This window comes from Nannobrachium achirus (assembly GCF_963921795.1).
Source record: "Nannobrachium achirus genome assembly, chromosome: 14".
NCBI classification, from domain to species: domain Eukaryota; kingdom Metazoa; phylum Chordata; class Actinopteri; order Myctophiformes; family Myctophidae; genus Nannobrachium; species Nannobrachium achirus.
Genome location: NC_137821.1, coordinates 34764006 through 34785659, shown reverse-complemented (window position 1 = coordinate 34785659; position 21654 = coordinate 34764006). Strand labels below are relative to the sequence as shown.

The window sequence follows — 21654 nt, the reverse complement described above, 5'->3', positions numbered from 1 at the left end:
TGTTCGCAGGGCGGGTTTGTTGTTGCTGTTGGGATCAACTTATATCTGTTTAAGTCCATCGTACTGTACTGTAGGTGTTTACATTTGATGTTAATGCGTGCACTGCTACCTCGACATGTCGGACACATGGAGCAGCATCCAGAAACACAAAAAGCAGCTGGATTCTCTGCGAGAGAGACTGCAGCGGCGACGGAAAGACCCCGCGCAAGGTAGAATGGAATGAAACCGCAATGATTCAGGATGAACGATATATATATATATATATATATATATATATATATATATATATATATATATATATATATATATATATATAACTTATATATACTTATTAACTATAAAGCATACCTGTTACTTTACCTTTTAATTTATTTGTGTTCAATCGTGTGATTTCATTGTATTACATTGAGATATTAACGCATGGAGGAGAATTGTTTAATTGTGTAAGTGAGGAAGTTAAGGGGAAAACAAGTCGGTAAGAGTCAAGTTGATTTTTGATTCATTCATTGAATATTTTATTAGCCGTTCACAAGACAGTACAGTTCAGATACAAGATCTACTGATTGATTGATTGATTGATTGAAGAATTTATTAGAAGGTTGCATAGGAAAAAGTAGAGTTTCATGATAGTAGAAAACACTGGTACAAGGAGATCCTGGTAAAAGAGATCCTAGTAAGCTTTTCGGCTTATTTACACAGGAACCACTTTATGTATCTCATATAACATTGAAAGACAGATGGATAGAACACAGTACTTTGCATAGGATAACATCAATTACAAATGCAGAAAAAAGTGAGAAGAAAAAGAAGAAGAAGAAGCAGATATTTACAGTGGAAAAGAGGAGGTAAGTATGGGCTTAGTCTATTTACAAGTTTTGAGTAGCAGCCGCCTGTAGGTACTAATACGATTTAAACCCAAAAAGCACTATGGCTTGTCCTTTTGTACTCAATTCTTAGAGAATTGACGATGAATGTTGATCGGTCCATAAATACCCAGAATAGTGCTTTCAAGATGGTCTGTCTCTCTCTCTCTCTCTCTCTTTCAGAAGTGGGAAGCAGCAGTGAGGGTGCTGCTCCTGTAAGTGACAGTCCAGCACCAGCTATCCAGAGCACCTCAAAGGAGGAGACCGAACGCCCGCCAGATCCTGAGCTGGAGAAGAGGCTGCTGGGATATCTGTCAGACCTCAGTCTCTCACTGCCAACCGACTCTCTCGCCATTACAGACGATCTTAATATTGTGAGTCCATTCGTTTCTATCCAGGCACAGATCTCACATAGATTATGTTGTTAGGCCTGTCACAATTATTACATATCGTTATCGTCTAATCGCAATTATTTTTGTCATAATCGTTTCCATGTTGAAAAATGTTTGTACATTTTCAATATACGCGATGCGACGCGTTGTGAGCTTGTAGATCGGCTATTTCCACTATCAACATTCTTTTTTAAGTATAAAGTTGTCAAATATTATATGTTTGTAATTTCTTTGTATACATAGGTTATGTGCCATATCTGCCATGTGCAACTTCAAAGCCTAAAAGCCAAACAGAAATGTAATTGTCAACAACAAAAACACAATTAAATGGTTAATCACAATTATTTGAGTGACAATTAATCGTCATGTAAAATGTCATAATCGTGACAGCCCTAGATTCAGTATTAGTAGTAACTTTTTTCTGGTTATCTGTAATTCTTTGCCACATTATTTGCTTGTTGCTTACAGTCTGAATCGGCCGTGAGCCACGACTGCATACAGAGTCTGCTGCTCAAGTTTTCTGCTCAGGAATTGATCGAGGTGAGGCAGCCCATACTGGCCTCCTCCACATCTTCTCCACCTCCCTCATCCACCCTTGTCATATCGGTGGACCACACCAAACTATGGGCCATATTCGGGACAGGAGCTGGAGCCCAAAGGACCGGGGTAAAGAGGAAAGCAGAGGACCAAACCCACAAAAGAGTCCCAGGCTCCTCCCCGACTCTCCAGAGCTCTTCCTCCCCTCCACACGTTTCCTCCATTTCTCTGGCACCAGCGACTTCCTCACAGCTGTCTGGGTCTTCCGATTGGAAGACAGGGGGGTCAGCGGGTGGGGCCGATAAAAAAGGAAGGACCAGTAAAAGTCAGTCGTCTCACCTGGACATGGAGATTGAAAGTCTGCTGAACCAACAGTCCACCAAGGAGCAGATGAGCAAGAAGGTAGGACAGAGACGCAGCGAATGAGGAATTAGAGGAACTAAACAGCATGGTTTTATGTTTTTTTCCCCCCAGATTGTTGTTACCAACTCAAATGTCAGATACTTAAATAGAAGCAGAACAGTTACAGTAAAGGATATCATAATAATTGATGTTTGTGTGCAGATGAGTAGAGAGATCTTGGAGCTACTCAACACCAGCACAGCAAAGGAACAATCCATCGTGGAAAAGTTCCGCTCTCGAGGCCGGGCTCAGGTCCAAGAATTCTGCGATCACGGAACCAAAGAGGAATGTCTACGTTCTGGGGACACACCTCAGCCGTGCACCAAGTTACATTTCCGGTCAGTGTGTGACTCCCACTGTCATTATCCGTTGATTTTATTTACTTCGTCCCACATCTGGACGCATATATCTCAAGGAGCTCAGGGTTGCTCTTAATCGTGGGAATGTGCTAAATTGAATACAATGTCTTGAGCATAAAAATGATCCACATTTCACATATATTTCAGGTCTCATGTTGTCAATAGTAGTTTAATTACAGTTTTATTACTATTTTGAAATGCTTTTTTTCTTTCCTTGCTCAGGCGAATCATCAATAAGCACACAGATGAGAGCCTCGGTGACTGCTCTTTCCTCAACACTTGCTTCCACATGGACACCTGTAAGTACGTCCACTATGAGATTGACAGCATGCCAGAGACAGACGTAGGCCTTCTGGGACCTCAGGCCGGGGGCACAGAGCTCGGCCTGCATCAAGGAGATGCTGACAGCAACGTGGGAAAGCTGTTTCCCTCACAGGTCAGCCTATGAAAGTCGGATAGAGAGAGTTGTAAAAAGTTCCCTGCTCTTGCACCAGCAGGTGCATTAACCTTACACCAAATGTCTCTTCAATGGATCACAATTGATTCTTGAGTCTAATTCTATTCCTTCTGAGAGATCGCAATGGGTAAGCTGGTTATTTTACCCAAAGTGTTTTACCTGAGTTTGACAAAGTTGAGAGTTCTGAAAACCAGAACAAATTACTTCATAGCGTTGATACTTCTTGAGCCTCTATTATTGGTAAAAGTTTAGATCCCATTTTTTCAGTGCGGGTCTCTCTAAATCACCATGGCCTGTGTGTTTTTGTGTCCAGTGGATCTGCTGTGACATCCGCTTCCTGGACGTGTCCATCCTGGGGAAGTTTGCCGTGGTGATGGCAGACCCTCCCTGGGACATCCACATGGAGCTGCCCTATGGCACGCTGACCGACGATGAGATGAGGAAGCTCACCATTCCCATCCTCCAGGATGATGGATTCCTTTTTCTCTGGGTCACCGGAAGGTAGCTTTCAGGAAACCTAGCCAACAGTGTGGCATCTGGGTGTGGCATTATAATGCGTTTTTACGGGGTGCCAGTTGGTTCTGTCAGTTAGTGCAGTGGTTCTCAACCTGTGGGTCGGGAACCCCCGGGGGGTCGCCAAATTATTTTGGGGGGTCCCCAGATGATTAACTTAATGTGCAAGATTGTTTTCTCACTCAACAGTAAACAAACCAGCACAAGGTTTAAGTGTATAGATGGTATCTGCACATTTCTAAAGTGACAATTTGAGGACTTTTAATACCTAAAATGACAAATTAAACATTGGTCAAATTGTCAAATATTAGAGGCAGAAATTGTGAAACGCGAGGCGTTGTGAGCATGTAGATATGCTATTTTCACAATAGAACCATGTTATACAAAATCTAACGCCTCAACTCTTAGTGCTCGTCAGGGTGGGGGGTCCCCAGTTAAAATATGATTATTTTGGGGGTCGCGGTCTGAAAAGGTTGAGAACCACTGAGTTAGTGCACGGACCAGTGAGCGTGAGCATCTGGGTTTGAATCCGACCCACATCTTGTGTTTTAGAATCTGACTCCCATCTTGCCTCACAAGTCTCTCTCTCCATTTGGGTTTCTGTCTCTCTACACAAACTGAAACTCCTGAAATAAAACCTAAAACGCTAAAAATGTAGCAAGCAGTGTTGTGAATACCTATTCCAATCTCAAGAATAAGTCCCAACGTTTTTTTACAGGGCTATGGAGCTGGGTAGAGAATGTCTCAGTCTATGGGGGTGAGTTTATTTAATTTTCTGTTACCCTTCTGTAATCATAGATCAAACACATTTGATTAAGATAAAAATGATTGATTCATTGATTGATTGATTGATTTATTGATTGCACTGCTTTCTCATGTCTCATGTGTGGTCTATCAGCTATGATCGTGTGGATGAGATAATTTGGGTGAAGACCAACCAGCTCCAGAGGATCATCCGCACTGGAAGAACAGGACACTGGCTCAATCATGGGAAGGAGCACTGCTTGGTATGTCTGTCTGCATTTTGGGTGTCAGCTGAGACTGCTTAGATGACTTCGATGATTGTCTAATGGTGCATCTTTATTTTTCTTTACATCAGTATACGTACAGTATGGATGTCTGGCACAGTTTTCAGAGTAACTCAAATACAAAACAGCCTTTATTAGCAGTACCTCTCTAAGCTTCTATTTTTACGACGTATCTCTGCAAGAGCCACAGAAGTAAAATGAATTGTATTTCCCATGTTTTATACTTATAAACAACATATATTTAACTTAAATTGTATAATGGATGGTGATCACGCTGAAAGCCTGAAACCTTGCGCAAATGTTGAGTCATACATCATAGATGACTGATGTCATAGGTGACTAATAACATGCTGATCACATGAAGTCCTAGATCCACATTGGAACCACATCATGCCTATGTGGATCCCGAGATGAAAATAATTTCTTAGTTTATTTTCTTTCTGTCCGCTCTTGGTCCCAAGAAAAGAAAAGCTAGAAAAGGACTTGGAGAATGTCAAGCTTGTGTGTGCGTGTGCGGAGAATGTCAAGTGCGTGTGCTTGCGCGTGCGTCATGTCTGTGCTGTACAGACAATCTTAAGTGGTTTGGGAAGACTGCAACTGCAGAGCAGCAGCCTCCCAGCAACAAACTGTGTGTGTATTCTTTCAGGTGGGCGTGAAAGGTTCCCCTCAGGGATTCAACAGGGGATTGGACTGTGATGTCATTGTAGCTGAGGTAAGGACTTTAGCCATATCATGCTCGTTGGCCCCGTACTGTTTACGTTTCTAGTTTCTGTCACAACAATGTCATTTTCTGTACACTCCCCCAGGTGCGCTCCACCAGCCACAAGCCAGATGAGATCTATGGGATGATAGAGAGACTCTCACCTGGCACCAGGAAGATTGAGCTGTTTGGTAGACCACACAATGTCCAGCCCAACTGGTATGAGTCCCTGTGTGTTTCTGTTTTTGTATATTTTGAGATATTGATTCAGTTCCTGCCCGTTATGTCTGCTTGGTATGTTGTATTTAAACCACATAAGCCATTTACTTTAGCAATTCGAAAATGTCCTGCAAGCTCATAACGAGTTGCACAGTGACACCTTGTGAGCTTGTATATCTGCAATCTTTTTGAAGAATCTAACATTTTCACCTATAATGAATCTGGGCCTCTCTCCACATACACACCCATTGTAACTCCAAACTTCATTTTAACCATGATAGATTCATTAAAAACACCCATTATGTTTTCTGGTGACTCATACTACTCTCCTAATACGTGAAATACAAAAAGAGAATTATTAAAAATAAATTAAAAAAGTTATCGAAAAAACACGGCCTGCTGACGTATTAGGAGGGTAGTATGAGTCACCAGAACAAATAATGGATGTTTTTAATGAATCTATCATGGTTAAAATGAAGTTTGAAGTTACAATGGGTGTGTGGAGAGAGGGCCTGGTAACATTTACATCAAATATCTAAATATTCAATCAAGCTAATTAAAAACTGTCCAGGGTATTCATAAAAGCCTGATTAGACGATAAAATTGCCAAAAGTTTTTTTGAAAGTGAAATATCCCTTTAATAATGTATTCGTTCATCGATTGATTATTCATTAATTTATCCCTCCCACTGTGTTTTCTAGGGTTACCCTTGGTAACCAGCTGGATGGCATTCACCTGTTGGATCCTGATGTTGTGGCGCGCTTCAAGAAGAGCTACCCAGACGGCGTCATCTCCAAACCCAAGAGCATGTAGTGATGTCATCACCAACTGCCCCCATTTTGGGAACTCTGTTGCCCATAGAGACACACGGGCGCCTACAAATTCACGCCCACAATTGAAACAGCGGCCCCGCTTCGGGTAAGGGAGAACGGTGCACTGCAAGCCAGCCCATAGAAAGTCATTGCAATTCAATTGTGGTTAGCCTAATATTAAAATATTCCTACACGAACTGAATACTATATTGATTTAAATAAAAATATGTTTTCAAATATATGGCATGACCCTGCCAACATATCTTCTTGTTTTCTAAATACATGATGTGTGTCACGTTTAATTTGCCACTTGAATGGATTACCCATAATGTTAAGTTGTTAACAGAGAAGAGGGGAAACGGCAGACAGAAAACCTGTCGATTTTCAGTGACATCACTCTCTTTACTGCTGTGCGTTTATGAGCGCCGACTTCTATGATTCCGACCTTTTCAACTACAGAGTGAATTCTCCAGGTTAGAATTAACCAAAAATAACCTGCAATACTCCGTTTGGAAGAAGCAATATACCACAATGTCCCAAAAATAAACAGCCTAATTATACATGAGAGACAAGCGTATCTGGGTATTGAAAACCTCAAGGGATGCGTCCATGACGTGTGTACCATGCGACCACTTAAACTTAAGATTTCCAATGCTAGCACTTTTGACTCACTGATGAAGTATATTAAAGTATATTGTAGGTAGTGTATCAAGATGACAGATATGCCACTTTAAAAAGGCTAAATTAAACTCATGGGATTAGAACACAATAAAAATCACTACGGCCTCAGTAGTCAACCACTGAAATTATGATATTTCACGATGCCTCTCATTGGGATTACATTGGCAGCTGCAGTGCACCGTTCTTCCTTACCCGAAGTGGGGTCGCTATCACAATAATTGTAGGTGCCCGTGTGTCTCTATGGCAACCAAGGAGACCGGTGTTCAAACTTTGGGCCGGCCTACTGTTTGGGTTCATTTCCGTAGTAATGACGATCAAAGAGGTTTTGTTTTAATAAACATACTTGATAGGATTCATTGTGTCACAATTGTTAGATTGAGTGATTTAAAATCATTTGAATAAAGGACTGAACTGCTAATGCTCTTCTCAGCTGTGTTTTACAGTTGAAAACAAAGGAAACATTTTAGCACATACCCTTCATTTTGTCTTGAAGAAACCTCAGCTCAGATCTGTAAACAATAAAACCAAGGAGCCATTCTTTTGCCAACTTTTGTGTTATTTTGTTGTTAGTATAGACAAAGTTCTTAACATACAAACAGATTAGAGTAGTTTAACTGGGTTTGTATACAAAGATTTAAGTTTCTAATTCCATCTGCTCCTTTTCACAGTTGTGTAATCTCTTCTTACATTCATATGGTTCACCATACTCCTCAAAATCCAGACTTGCTGCCATATGATCCTATGTTATTGAAATCTACTGTAATGATTTGTATACAAAAGTAAAAACATTTTTTATATATCAAATGTATTTGGAAGAAATGCTGAATCAGAAAATTGAAATAAAAATGTGAGGTGAAGGTAAAAAGAGAAATGGCCAATGTAACTATTTCAGCTGTGCTGTTAATATCTCTAATATGCCTCCACTGATGGCTAAGTAATGAAAGGCAAAAGCGGTAGCTTCACATTCATATACGTGACCTGCAAATGTAGCCTATGTGCTCACACAAGCCTCCTGTTTGTAACTGACTTATTTATGAATGGCTTTTATTGAAATGTCAAATTTATGCTTGTAAGAGATTTTCTCGAAGGAAAATGAAAATATTTTTATCAAGCTTTTTATCTTTGTCCATTTGGTAACAACTGTATGTAAGATCATAGTGTTTAATTACATGGGCAATAATCAAATTATTTGCAGCAACTTAAGTGCTTACACATAAATTCAAACAAGTAGAAAAAAAGGAAATGTCCAAAAGGAAAAGAACGCACCAAAAATAATGCACTTGTTGGTAATGACGTGGTAAACAAGATTCCATTTGAACATCATTTACCTCCAGTGAAAGCCACATTTACACCAGAGCAATGAGAACGGTCTGTTCTGTTCTCAGTCTCTTCAGGGGTTGAACACCACAGCAGGGGAGCTTTTTTTCCTTTGATACACTGAGATTTAACCATCTCAAAAGTCTCAGTCTTTCCCCTGCCAGTTCTGTTTGAGGGTGACCAATGAAATGATAATGAGCAACAGTTTCCTCCGGCGCAGCATCAACATTTTGCGAGTTAGTAGAGGAGTGGCGATTGCGCTTCGATGCATTAGTAGTAGGCTACCGCACTGCCAAATCCTTGTCCCTCCAGTCTGGAGCCTGCGTTCACGGGGTGTCCCTCCTCAGTAGGTGGCGTCCACTGCATTGATGTTGCTGTCCAGCTGGTGTCTGAAGGACAGCCTGGCCTTGGTGGAGAAATAGATCTGGGAACCCCGGCTCAGGCTCCCTGGTCCCTCGCTGTCACTGGACCAGGAGGTCGTGGACGATAGACGGGGCTTCATCTCCTCTATGGGCACTGCAGGATGGGAGAGAGAGTGGAGGGTGAGAAGGAATGTAGAGTATGCTGATTGACCATAATGACATGTTGATTACATAAATGTAATGTTCAAATGATGAGTTTTGAAATTAAATCAAAACACAATGAAAATGTATTAAAATAATAACCTCCCAATGTTAATTAAGAGAGGAAAAAACGGATGCCGGATGCGGCTAAGATGTACATTTTAGTTTAGTAGTTGTGTTTGTCTCTTAGGTGATCACTGCCAAATAATTTATATTCCCCACACATCTGGTTCTTCGATCTTTCTCCATCATGTAATGGTTCTTTTTAAAACCCGTAGTTTCCCTCACCTGCCGCTGGGGGGCACTGTCTGGCCTTGCACCGCTCTTTACAACGCCTGTAGAATGGGAAGCACTGGAGCACCTTCACACCCATGACAGCGGAGTTTCTGGAAGAAGAACATGGGATTGGATTGGATTCTTTTAGATGACACTGAACAAAAATAAATATGTGATATTTATCTATCATGGGGCTTGGGGCATGGTTTGTTAAAAGCAGTGGTGTAATACTTTTACTTCTACTGCACTACATCTCGGATCCAAATATTGTACTTTTACTCCTCTACATTTATTTGAAAACTTGAGTTACTAGTTACTTTACAGATATCAATTATATTATTATAAAACCTACATCAACCACTTTATCCCTATTTTATACATAGGCTATTTGAAAATAGCCTGTCTACATCTGCTATTTTCAAACATTTTGTACTTTTACTTTTAGTACTTTGAGTAGGCCTACATTTTGATGCCAATACACTTTTGTACTTTTACTCAAGTAAATTTTGAATTCTGGACTGAATTCTGGTAACAGAGTACTTCTACAATGCAGTATTGATACTTTTCTTTTTTTCTTTTTTTTTTTTGGCTTTTATGCCTTTATTTGACAGGATAGTAGACTGACAGGAAATGGGGAGAGAGATGGGGAATGACATGTGGCAAAGGTCGTCCGGATCGGGAATCGAACCGGCGACGCCAGCAGGCATCATAGCCTAGTATATGGTATGCGCCTTGACCACCAGGCCAGCGGGCGCCCCCAGTATTGATACTTTTACGTAGAAAATGAGTACTTTTTCCACCACTGGTTTAAAGGGCACACGGCGTGAATGTCAATTCATTGCAAGAAGGGGTCATGTTCCAGCAAAGTCAAACTCCAATGATAACAACTTATTCTTAAGCTCTCAGAACTAATGATACAGAATTATAATCGTAAACGTGTCATTTGTCTGCATGTGTGCCTGTGCTGCGCGCCAGTCTGCCTGTGTGTGGTCACTCTTCCGACAGCTCCCGCCTGGCCTGCCTTATCAAAGCGACTGGGTGTCTATGCCCACTGCCAGCTTCTTATCTTGACACAGCATAATGGAATTACGCACTCAGTTCATCACTCAGTGACAAGGGACAACTCACTTCAATGACACTACAGGGCTAATCAGGCCTGACAACATCAACATGGCTCTGCAGCCATTCAGGCCCAGTCAGTAAAGCCTCATTTATACCTCACCGTACGGCTTTACGGCTTTAAAGGATCTTACCATCAAAGCACTGTTCATTAATTGAGTCTGGCGTATGATTACCTACGACCAACTTGTTGCCATTTCAAGAACTTGCTTGATCCCAGTAAGATCTTGTCCGTCTTTGAACTTAAAGGTTTAACACGCACAGCCATGCAATCTGCGGTTGGTATTCTGGCTTAAGGGCATATTATGCAGTACCTGTTCCCATTTTTATGAATCTGTGTATCAATCTGACAGATCAGATCCAGGCACACGCCCATGTCTTTTATGTAGGTTAACACCTGTTTATTCTCCTGTGGAACCAGTTCATTTGCCAACCCGTCACACAAACTTGTGGGTTTGCAAAGATTATCCCTCTCTACCTGTGCCCCTCTGCATGATAAGATAAGGTCACTGCAGGTTAACGCTGTGTTTGCTTAGAGCAAAAAGTGTGTATTCGGTCATGTTAGGAAATGGGTCAACTGAAATAGAGTAGAATGGGTTAATGTATGTATCTTGACAGTTTTTGTGGCATTTGGACTGAGAGACAAAAGTTAAATCAGTGGGATTTTTTACTTCCCTTCTGCAAATTAGCGGTACATTAAACTATAAGCCCAACACAAACTGGCTAAGAACAACTGCTCTCACACACCAGTCCACTATATATTCCACTGACCCAATGTCAGCAGTCACAGAAATAGCCTCCTGAAACATGCAGCCCTGCTAACCCCAATAATGCAACACGTGATATGAAACCCCAGTCTCACACGTGCTTCCCTCATGAAAAGCCTAAATTAGCTCTTGGGTTGTTTTAAGAATGGAGCGATGACACATATGAATAGCAGGACAGCAGGAGCAGGGTTCCAATTCCAGTGTCATGCACGATTTTCCACGGCACATTAACCAAATTCTTATCATCGTTTGAAAAACTATTACAGATGCCAATCCAAAATGTCATTATTATCAAGGCCCAATCTGGTATTGTTTTGAACATTTCAGGTTCAAAGTATGCCAAAGTATGCCCACTCCACCTGTAAGTCTGTGATGTGACAACAAAGTTGAGTTGATATAAATCAATTATATACATTCTGGGGCAACCCATTTGTATCCCCATTTAGTAACCTATATATGCACTAGGTTAGGGGGATATATCCATGAGCTCAGAGTATCTTATGTCAAGTAGGATTGTGATTGCGACACGCAGGCCTGCAGTCAGGAGCTAACATGCTCTGACCGAGTTCTCAGTCACTGTTTGTTACTGGGAGGCCTCTGCTCTGCGGTTGCAGTCTCCCCAACTCACTTAAGATTGCAGCTTTGCCGCACAGACATGACAGGTTACACAAACACACACGCATAAGTACACACACACACACACACGCACACACACACACACACACACACACACACACACACACACACACACACACACACTGTTTTACCATACTGAGGTCAAGCCAATATCTAAACTTGCAACGAGTATCTCTATCAATCTCTTGATCATTCTCTCTCTGTCTCATCTGTCTCTCGTTCTACCTACTACGGCCATTCCCTCCTTCACTCGAATCTCAGGTGTGGCTGTGAAACTCTATCCCATGTACAGACACAGTGAGTCCATTATGCTGAGGGCGCCGTAAAAGTTCAAACAATCCACTGCAGATAAAAGCCCACAGTAGCTTACTGTACACACACACACGCACGCACGCACGCACGCACGCGCACACACACACACACACACACACACACACACACACACACACACACACACACACACACACACACACACAAAACACACACCAACCTTAACCGCATGAAGCCTAGCATCCCTATACTGGGACAAACATACTGCAGCTGACCTACAAGCTCGTCGCTATGTGACACATTATGAGCTTGTAGATGATCTGTTATTTCTGATAGATTTGGTGCGTAGAGGGAAAAAGGTGTGTGCCAAGTACAGAACCCTGGCGTACTCTTGTCAACTCGGTATAGGGTTTAAACAAAGCAAGTGACAAGGGCAGAGAAAGACTAGACGAAGAGACATAAGGAGATCAAAAGTAGGCCTTATTCCATGGTTGATGATGGAATAGATGTTTAGTGCACGCAAGGTAAAAGTTATTTTATTTCATGTATTGTTAAATGCTCTGCCCCCTTTACAATTCCCACTCCTGGAGCCCCCTGAAGGCCACAACCCTGACCAGTGGGATAACAAACTTGTAGTTTGTGAGTGCCCATAGTTTTTGTAAAGTACTTTCCATTTCCACGGCGATTAGTAGTCCTTTGTGTATTAATAGCTATGAAACACAGACTCACATTTATGCCCTGACTCACAAAAACCCAATACTGCCAAGCACTAATGGAAGTGCCAGTGCACGTCGTACAGGGTATGTGTGTTCATGCTCACACAAGCACGATTGCATGTGCACGAGCGCACTCACAAGCGCACGCGCACGCACGCACGCACGCACGCACGCACGCACGCACACACACACACACACACACACACACACACACACACACACACACACACACACACACACACACACACACACACACACACACACACACACACACACAGTATGAAAGCCCTGGTCAGTGGTGTGGAATTTTGGGCCCAGGTCATTATTAGCTGTGGGGGTCTGGCAGCACATGGCATTCTGGGAGCCCAGAGAGAAAAACAACTCAGCACACACGCACACAAACGAGCACACACGCACTTATGTACACATGCGTGCGTGCGTGCACACACAGACACATACACAGGCTGTAGGACACTCAGTTCCCACATTTACCAGTTACCACATTAAGGAGGATATAGAAAAGAGACAGTGGTAATGGTGTGTGTGTGTGTGTGTGTGTGTGTGTGTGTGCGTGCGTGCGTGCGTGCGTGCGTGCGTGCGTGCGTGCGTGCGTGCGTGCGTGCGTGCGTGCGTGCGTGCGTGTGTGTGTGTGTGATTCAGTGGTTGGGCGTTTGGGCTCACTTGGCAGAGTTTGGGTCATGACCTTTCATAAGTGCAGGCCCCTTCCCGGTAGCAAACGCTAGAGAGAGCTTATACGTGTGGAGCGTGCTGCCTGCATGCAGCCCTGAACAATAATGAGGTTTTACTCATTCTCTGTTCACAGTCTAACGGGAACTAGGGATTGTGCAATGCTCAAAGCTAACTTCTGTCAAAGCGCTTTTTGTGCTCAAAAAACACATCTGTTTGTGCATGTGTGTGATGCCTAATTTATTTACACTTAGACTTGCTGCCTGAAAATAGCAGACAAATGCAACGCAGTATGAATTAAGATTTAGTGTGTGCGACTGTGCGTGCATGCAGAGTCACACGTTTGTTTGTTTGTTTAGAGGATTGGTTCAATTTAATAGAGATCTGCACTACTTGATGTGAGGTGAAGTTGTGCAACACTTTCTATATCTCATCATTTTGCACTCCTAAGTTTGCTCTCTCGACAACCAAATCTATGCTGCACCCGTTCATGTGCTTATCTTCCTATACAATAGCTGCTGGTCTCAGTTGTTTTACTGTGTATACAATATCACGTCAGGCAGTATTATAGGAACCTGAATCTGGAATCTGATAAGAACCTTCCAACACCCTCTTTAGATTGTTTCCACTGAAATAAACCATTCCAGGTCCCCGGGGCACTATGAATGGTCTTGGGTTCGGTGCGTATACTATGAAACCTATTGTGCCAAAGTCAATCAGTACAAGGCCCTGTACAGTTCTGATACGATCTATGACGCACACAGTGTGTCTGTGTGTGTGTGCGTGCGTGCGTGCGCGCGCGCGCGTGTGTGTGTGTCTGCGTGTGTGTGCAACCGTGTGTCCAACATTTTTCTTTCTTTTACTCATATCAATGCATTTACATCAAGAATTTGAAGGATCAGACTTAATATGTTACAATAGACATGTCTTGCATTATGTAATCTCAATGCCATCATTTCACATGTACAGAATACAGACCCTAAAGCCTTTATTGATCCCACGAGGGAAATTAAATTGCTAAAGTACAGCAGTTAAAAAGAAGAAAAAAAAGTTAAAAGTTAAAAAAGTACTGTAGACATAGCATGATGGAAAGACACCGCAGTCAATACTTTCGATACGTTGGCAAAAAATAAAAAATACACTATACAATATACACCCTCAGCAGTACTAGCAAGTAAGGGGGAAAAAGATAAGCATACTAAAGAGTGTCCTGCTTGTTTCCGAGAAATTTGTCTGCTACTAAGGAAATCTATACCTTAATTTGTGACAACATGATGCTTTAGGTTTGCATATAATATGTTTACTATATGCTTTTAGAGACTAATAGTGCACCTGCAAATGGGGAAGGATGAATGAAAAGCAGGCTAATCTGTGCTATAGTTATAGCCTACTACACTACACATCAACATATGCTATCTCTCTCTCTCATCCCTTCTCTCACATGATGCAAGCAGCACTGTAAATAATAAAGGTTTGCTTACAGCTTATTTACACCACAGTAAAGATACTGTGCTGAGAGGTGTAACACTAGCCTACTATTCAAATTGAAAGTTGATAATAGGCTGCCTACTTTAGGAGTTTAACGGCCATGCATGCACTTATTGCACTGTGATAGAAAAGATTAGATCAATAGTAGCCTATAGGTTACTCTAGAAGGTTGTTGGTGGTATCTGCAGTCTGCAGGGTTCGATCAACAAACATGTATCACCTGTTGATAGCGTAGACCTATATACAGAAACACAGAACAATATAATACGGATTAGGTGTGTTGACTAAATTTGACAAACAGCCAAAAACGAATCTACACTGCACCTCAGCACCCTACCCCTCCCGAGTCCCACCGCTTGGCTTGACACACCCCTCTACACCAAATAAACAACCAGGCTACACACCAGTTATGATTGAAGTTGTTTAGTTTAGAATTAATTGACATACTTTTATATGTATTTATTTATTTTCAAAAAAGTATTAAGAGGCACTTTGGCTTTCACTAGCTGCAGTTAATTTGCATGTTGTTCTAAGCAGATCATGGTCAGCACTATAATGAAGAAATAAGCCTACTCTGTTACAAGTTACAATTCAAAATATAAAAGTACAAAAGTATTGGCATCAAAATGTACTTAAAGTAGGCTACTAAAAGTAAAAATACTCATTGCATAATTTCCCATTTCAAGTTTTCAAATGTAGGCTATAGGCTACACATCTTTTGAAAATAGCAGATCTACAAGCTGACATTGCATTGAGTGGTAATGCATGTTTTGTAATAATAATCAAAACCTACAAAGTAACTAGTAGGAAGTGGAGTATGAAGTAAAAGTATTGGAAATTGAAAATACTCAAGTAAATTACAAATCTCAAACTTGTAAGTAAAACAGTAGACTACTTGAGTAGGCTAAATGTAGCCTACTTGGTTACTTTACACCACTTTCAGCACTAGGCTTGCGCTTCTTCTCATAATCTACTACAGTAGTTTTGTTAATTAAGAGGAATTACATACCTGGGTCGGTGATGGGTAATTTGGGACAATGAGAGTCAGATAATAACAGCAGCTATAGTAGGCTATATAGTAGGCAGTGCCAGCGTCTTGATGGTCTGCAGCAGCGCTATTAAAGACAGCTCAGACTGACCAAATTCTAATTTAGATAGCCGTCGCCTGGCTCACAATCTATCGCTGGTTCAAAATGTTGCTTTTTGACCGAAGTTCAATGTTTGACTAATCCGTCAGTCCTGGTGCGCCTGGAGTGAGTCCTGGATGCATGCATGCACGCATGGAAAGGTTTCTGTGTGGCGCGCAGAGCGAGTGAACTTTAAATAGCTAATCCCCCTACGTGGTCTACTTGTGACACGCTTGCACTTTCTCCCTCCCACTTCTCCCTCCACTAGACGTCGTTCATTCTCTTCCTCCCCCTATCCGATTCTCTCCCTCCAGTCCTCCTCCTCCTCCTCCCATAATGATTCCACACGTGGATGGATGGATGGATGGATGGATGGATGGATGGGCATGGATGGATGGATTTGGAATGATGCATGGAATTGGATGGATGGATGGATGGATGGATGGATGGATGGATGGATGGATGAAAGTGAAAAGGGATTACGTGCAATACGTGGTCACCATGACACCTGCACTTTCTCCCTCTCTCCTCTCCTCCTCGATCCTTCAACCCATGGATGGATGGACGATGAATGAAGTCCTGGTTCTAATTTAGTGGTGGTGAAGGTAAGCTGCTCTGCCTGCTCACATACTGGGAAGAATTAACAGGCAGTAACAGACATGATATAGGTTTAAAACTAAAGGTGATAAAGTCAGTCTGCTCTGCACCAGAACTATAACCAGAAATTTCCAGAACCAAGAACTTTTAAGAACCTGTGAAGTTCCGGGACCAAGTTCTGCTTACATTTCCATATAACCAATCCTAAGTAACCGGGAAGGTCCCGCCATACTGTAGGTTCCCAGAACTCAAGTTTAGTGCTACATCAAGAGCAGGACCTAACCTTGTCTGAAACCTTGTCTGAAACCAGGCTGTGCGCTATGGAAACAAAACCAGAACCAAAAGAATAGGTTCAGGTTCTGGTTCCACCTCGTAGTGGAAAAGGGGCAATGGTCTTATGATCTTCAGGTAAGGCTACTTTTCAACCAGTTGGTGTCATAGCCGACACCAGGGTCTACATATGTGTAGCAAAACTAGCACATCTATATATTTTTATATTGCAAAAGTTTGTTTTGATCATTGCACAATCCCTAGTTCCTGTCAGACTGTGAACAGAGAATGAGTAAAACCTCATTATGTTATTGTTCAGGGCTGCAGAAGGCAGCACGTTCCTCACGTATAAGCTCTCTCTCTCGCCTGCATGACCTTTATTAAAGGTCATGACACAAACTAAATGTGGGCACTGAGTTTGCTGCAGCCTGTGTGTATGTCTGTGTGTGTTATTTCGCATTAACATACTCTACCATAAAGATTGTTTTATTCATTAAAATAAGTTCTGGATTGAAGCTTAAATCCATTGGCCAATTCGGCCTCCCATGTGATGTCAGTACACCAGGAACCCCGGGATTTGTCTCATGAGGAGATGGAATATTCTAGAGATGTCCAATATCAGTGCAGTCCTATAGAAATTATACATGCTTTCTGTTCAGGTGGATTCTTTCACAGTCCTAGATCAACATGCATTCTGTTTTAAGGTGGATGCCCCCTTTCACTGGTGGAGTTGTATAAACATGTCTTCTGCCAGAGCGAGTGAAGGAATGACTCATTGACTGTTTTCAGGCGTATAGTGGAAACTGGATCTTGTCTTTGTCACCGGCTTTGTCTAAACAGTAGCAGTAATATCTGCTAACATTTTATAAACAGATGTCAGCCTAATCTTTTAAATGCTAGACTAAAGACTGATTACCTCTAATGATGTAACATACTAGAGATGTGACATGGCAGTATAGTGCACACTGCACACATACTGTACTGTACAGTGTGTGTGTGTGTGTGTGCGTGCGTGCGTGCGTGCGTGCGTGTGTGCGTGCGCGTGCGTGCGTGTTTGTGCGTGCGTGCGCGCGAGTGCACACGTGCGTGTGTGAGTGCACGTGTGCATGCGATGTGTGCATGCATGTCCCATTAGATGGTTTATTGGTGTTTTTTGCCCATGTTCTTGTTGCCCAGGCTTAAGGCTTATTCAGGGCGTCACTACTTGGCATTGCCATGAGGGATTTGGCCTGGTGGAAATATACCCAGTTCTGGGAGAGAGATCGACTAGAATGCTGGACAGCAGTAGCCCAGGCAACAGTCTGGCTAACAGCAGGCCCACTTCTAAAGCCGCTCCCACACTGAATAACAGCAAAAGAGGTCTTTGCTTTAGGCCAGTGATTTTCCACATTAGATACCGATATCCAGTAAGACTTGCATGTTCAAGAATCAATATAGGTTTTCACTCACTCATGTACAAGCACCAAGATGTTGTTGTGGCATTTTCCACAAGACTGTGCTAACAACAGCAATACATTATACACAGATAATAATAGAGATAATACTGGATTGTAAAGCAATAAAAATAACAAGAAAAATAAGATAAGATAAAATAAAATAAGATAACAAAACAAAAGAATATTATGTACAGGCAAGACACACACTTTAACACCCGTTTAATTTTTTTTAGCAGCAATGGGAATCATTTAGAATCAGATTTATAGAAAGTATACATCAGTACCTCTGTTTTTATATCAACTGTGGTTAGTCATGCAGGTTCTAATTCATGTGGACAGCTTACACACACCTCGCCACATTACACTTTATGAGATAAGCTCTCCATTTTATACAGTGGTGTGATATGGATTTTAGAAGTGGTGCCCCTCTAAATTTGTGACGTGATGATTCATGTGCGTGCATGTGAGGCGCGCGTGCGTGCAGCTAAATAAGTCTGGGCTCGCCGAGCCCAAACGAGCCCACGGCATCTCACCCCTGATTTTATATAGGACTAATGGACTATATATTACTGGAAACAAACTTTATCATTATATTTGTGGCTTGTTGATATCTTGACAATAATACACAGATGTATCCAACCATATCTTAAGCAGGCCAATTTGTAGCATGTTACATGTTACAAATGTGTTTTGGAAAAGTTGAAAACCTCCACCTTTTACACATTTTACAACACATTGAAATGTGAAGTGTTCTTACATTGGCCAAAAAATTGTCTCTCACATCCATTCACTGTCACACTTTCACATAAGCATGCGAACGCACGCACGCACGCACGCACGCACGCACGCACGCACGCACACACACACACACACACACACACACACACACACACACACACACATACCGTAGTTGTAGATGTGGGTGAAGGTCTTGTGCTGGTTAAGTGGGACACTGTCTGAGATTAAATAAACTCTGTGTGGATCATTAACAGAACAGTGTCAGTCTTTAGTTACCTGGTCTATAAATAGACAGTTTAATATGCAAACATTTGATTCTGTCAAACTGGAAGTAACAACGAAATCAACCATGATCCAGTTTTTATGTTAATGAAATAGATTGTCATTTACTTTTTTACCAGGCAAAAGTATGTAGTATGTACATCTTTTCTTAACTTGGTCCAGATACTTGCACAGAAGCTCATTGTTAAATAGCATATCGGAGCTTTGTCCCCTCTGTGTCCTCAGACACTCTTGTTCCTGTCCTTGTAAGGTGAAGAGTGTCCCAGCCGGTCTGCTGGTGGCCATAACATGATCAGGAGGCGACCCAGTAGCCGCCTAGCCGGCTGAGAGTTTATGACGTGAGTCAGATATCAATAACTGAGCCACTCCCTCGCTTCATACCTGAAGAAGAGGGTTTCCTCGTTCTGCATGTCCATTGGCTCAGGGTGCCCAATATGACACCCAACATCCTTTCAGGGGAGCCAATTGCGTGGCTTGCAGAACAGAAAGCTGGCATTAGTACGGACTTCATCCCATTCCAATCTTTGCCCCTCTGATTATTTGGTGCCTCAGTGCTACTGCCACCAGCCAAGAGACGAGAATAGCAACATTATAAATGTGTGGCATGGAGCATAAGGGGGAGAGAACGATGGCCGGGGGAGGGGGGTAGTTATGGCATCACCTCTTATTACACAGGCTCATTATATAACAACACTTTAAAGCCGCAACAAGGACCCCTAAAGGGGCCGTTGTTTTACTCTCAGTCAAATCAGCACTTTCGATTTTACTGTGTACTCCAACTAATATGGAAAGTCTTGATCACATGTTGCCTCACCAAATGGCAGTTTTATAATCAAAAACCATCACACCACTATAAAAGTTCTAAGAAACAGAAACAAAATATTACATACACAAGGGCATAAAGCCTAGCCCTAGAGGTAAAACCAGTGTAGCAAAAAAAATAATGCTTTAAAGAGGTAGGTCTTTAAAATAATCTACCGACTGTGGTGCTTTCAGGTGGGCAGGGAGGGCATTCCACAGTCGCCCATGGTACGTAGGTTGGTCATGGGCGTTATGAGGAGGTTAGTGTTTGAAGAGTGGACGTTGCGAGCCGAGGGTTGTGGGGAGACTAATTCCTTGAGGTAGGAAGGAGCGTTGCCGTGGATGCACTGATGAGTTTGCAGGGATATCTTGTATTCGGTCTGGGAAGAGACAGGAAGCCAGTGGAGTGAATGTAATATGTTAGTGTTTACTCACTCTCATCAGAATCTTAGGCCTGATTTACACAGGCAGCCAAATCCAGCCTGATGTGGCTGCCAGTGTAAATCAGGCCTTAGAGGTGCTGTTCTGGATATACTGGAGCTTTTGAAGGCTCTTGCTAGGGATCCTGACGAGAAGTGCATTACAGTAGTCCAACCTGGAGGAGACGAAGACAAGGACATGTTTTTCAGAATCTGCCAGAGTGAGTGTGCATGGGTTGGAGTTTTGTAATATTTCTGAGGTAGAAGAAGTAGATTTTGCACAGATGTCTGATGTGGTCATCAAAGCAGCCAAAGGTATGGCTCCTCCATACCTCCAAAACCTGATCAACCCCTACACCCCCACCCGTGCACTTAGATCAGGCAACACAGGGATGCTGACAGAACCCTCGCTAAAAACCCCAGGGCAAAAATCCACTCGTCCGAGACAGTTTGCCCTCCAGGCCCCCAAGCTGTGAATAAACTTTTTTCTTTACGGATTATATTGTTTTTCTAGATAGATATTCATTTGCATTTATTATATTGCTGTTGATGTACTGACATTTAACCTTGTTTATTATTGTGATATTTTATCTGCTTATTGTAAGTCGCTTTGGATTAAAAGCGTCTGCTACATGCCCAAACTGTAAACTGTCATCAAGTTCAGGTGAGCGTAAAGTTTTACCATAGCCGGTGAGAGGGATAGGTCCTATCCAGAGATGGTGATGCTGGTTATGGGGAATGATTTTATCTGGTGTGGGGTGCCTACTAGAAGCACTTCAGTTTTGGAACTGTTAAGCTGTAAGAAGTTGTCTTCTGTAAGAAGGGAGGGATGGTGGAGTGGGCTGCCACACAGAGGTGCCCAGAGAACATACTGTAGGAGTGTAGGTGTTCTGTGCGGTGCTCAAGCACACCCTTGCAGTACCCAAGTTTAGCTCCTAGAGGCAGCGGTCTTCACCCACCAGCTTGTCCAGGCCGTCCCTTGTTTCCTGTCCTTATGCTGCTGTGACCCCGCCAGCGTGCAAGCGTGCAATTGCAACGAAGATAGCACTTGGCTGGCACTATATGGACTGGACTGGTAGGTAGAACCTCTGCAGCATCCTGTTGCACACAATTAAAACAGCTTGCTCCGTCCATCACTGTAGAGTGGGTCTGTGTCAGCTCAAGTGTACGCCCAGGTCAGGT

The 21654-nt window shown here is 42.4% G+C and overlaps 2 protein-coding genes across 4 annotated transcripts; one reads left to right on the top strand and one right to left on the bottom strand.

Moving 5' to 3' along the window:
* Positions 1–7: 7 nt before the first annotated feature.
* Positions 8–7114, top strand: mettl3 (methyltransferase like 3). Its single transcript, XM_080741897.1, has 11 exons — positions 8–209; positions 1047–1237; positions 1724–2194; positions 2357–2532; positions 2776–2989; positions 3324–3511; positions 4242–4280; positions 4422–4530; positions 5198–5263; positions 5358–5470; positions 6172–7114. The coding sequence occupies exons 1-11, from the start codon at positions 116–118 to the stop codon at positions 6281–6283; spliced, it is 1773 nt and encodes a 590-aa protein (XP_080598023.1). The 5' UTR covers positions 8–115; the 3' UTR covers positions 6284–7114.
* Positions 7115–7294: 180 nt separating this feature from the next.
* Positions 7295–16077, bottom strand: LOC308298324 (uncharacterized protein C17orf114). 3 transcript variants are annotated; one of them, XM_080741900.1, is made up of 4 exons: positions 15812–16077; positions 15023–15039; positions 9132–9229; positions 7295–8796 (listed from the first exon to the last, which is right to left on the bottom strand). In XM_080741900.1, the coding sequence occupies exons 3-4, from the start codon at positions 9214–9216 to the stop codon at positions 8624–8626; spliced, it is 258 nt and encodes an 85-aa protein (XP_080598026.1). In that variant the 5' UTR covers positions 9217–9229; positions 15023–15039; positions 15812–16077; the 3' UTR covers positions 7295–8623. The 3 variants fall into 3 exon arrangements, with proteins under 3 accessions (XP_080598026.1, XP_080598025.1, XP_080598024.1); XM_080741899.1 differs by lacking the exon at positions 15023–15039 and having other exon boundaries at positions 7333–8796; positions 9132–9233; positions 15820–16077; XM_080741898.1 differs by lacking the exon at positions 15023–15039 and having other exon boundaries at positions 7338–8796.
* Positions 16078–21654: the final 5577 nt, after the last annotated feature.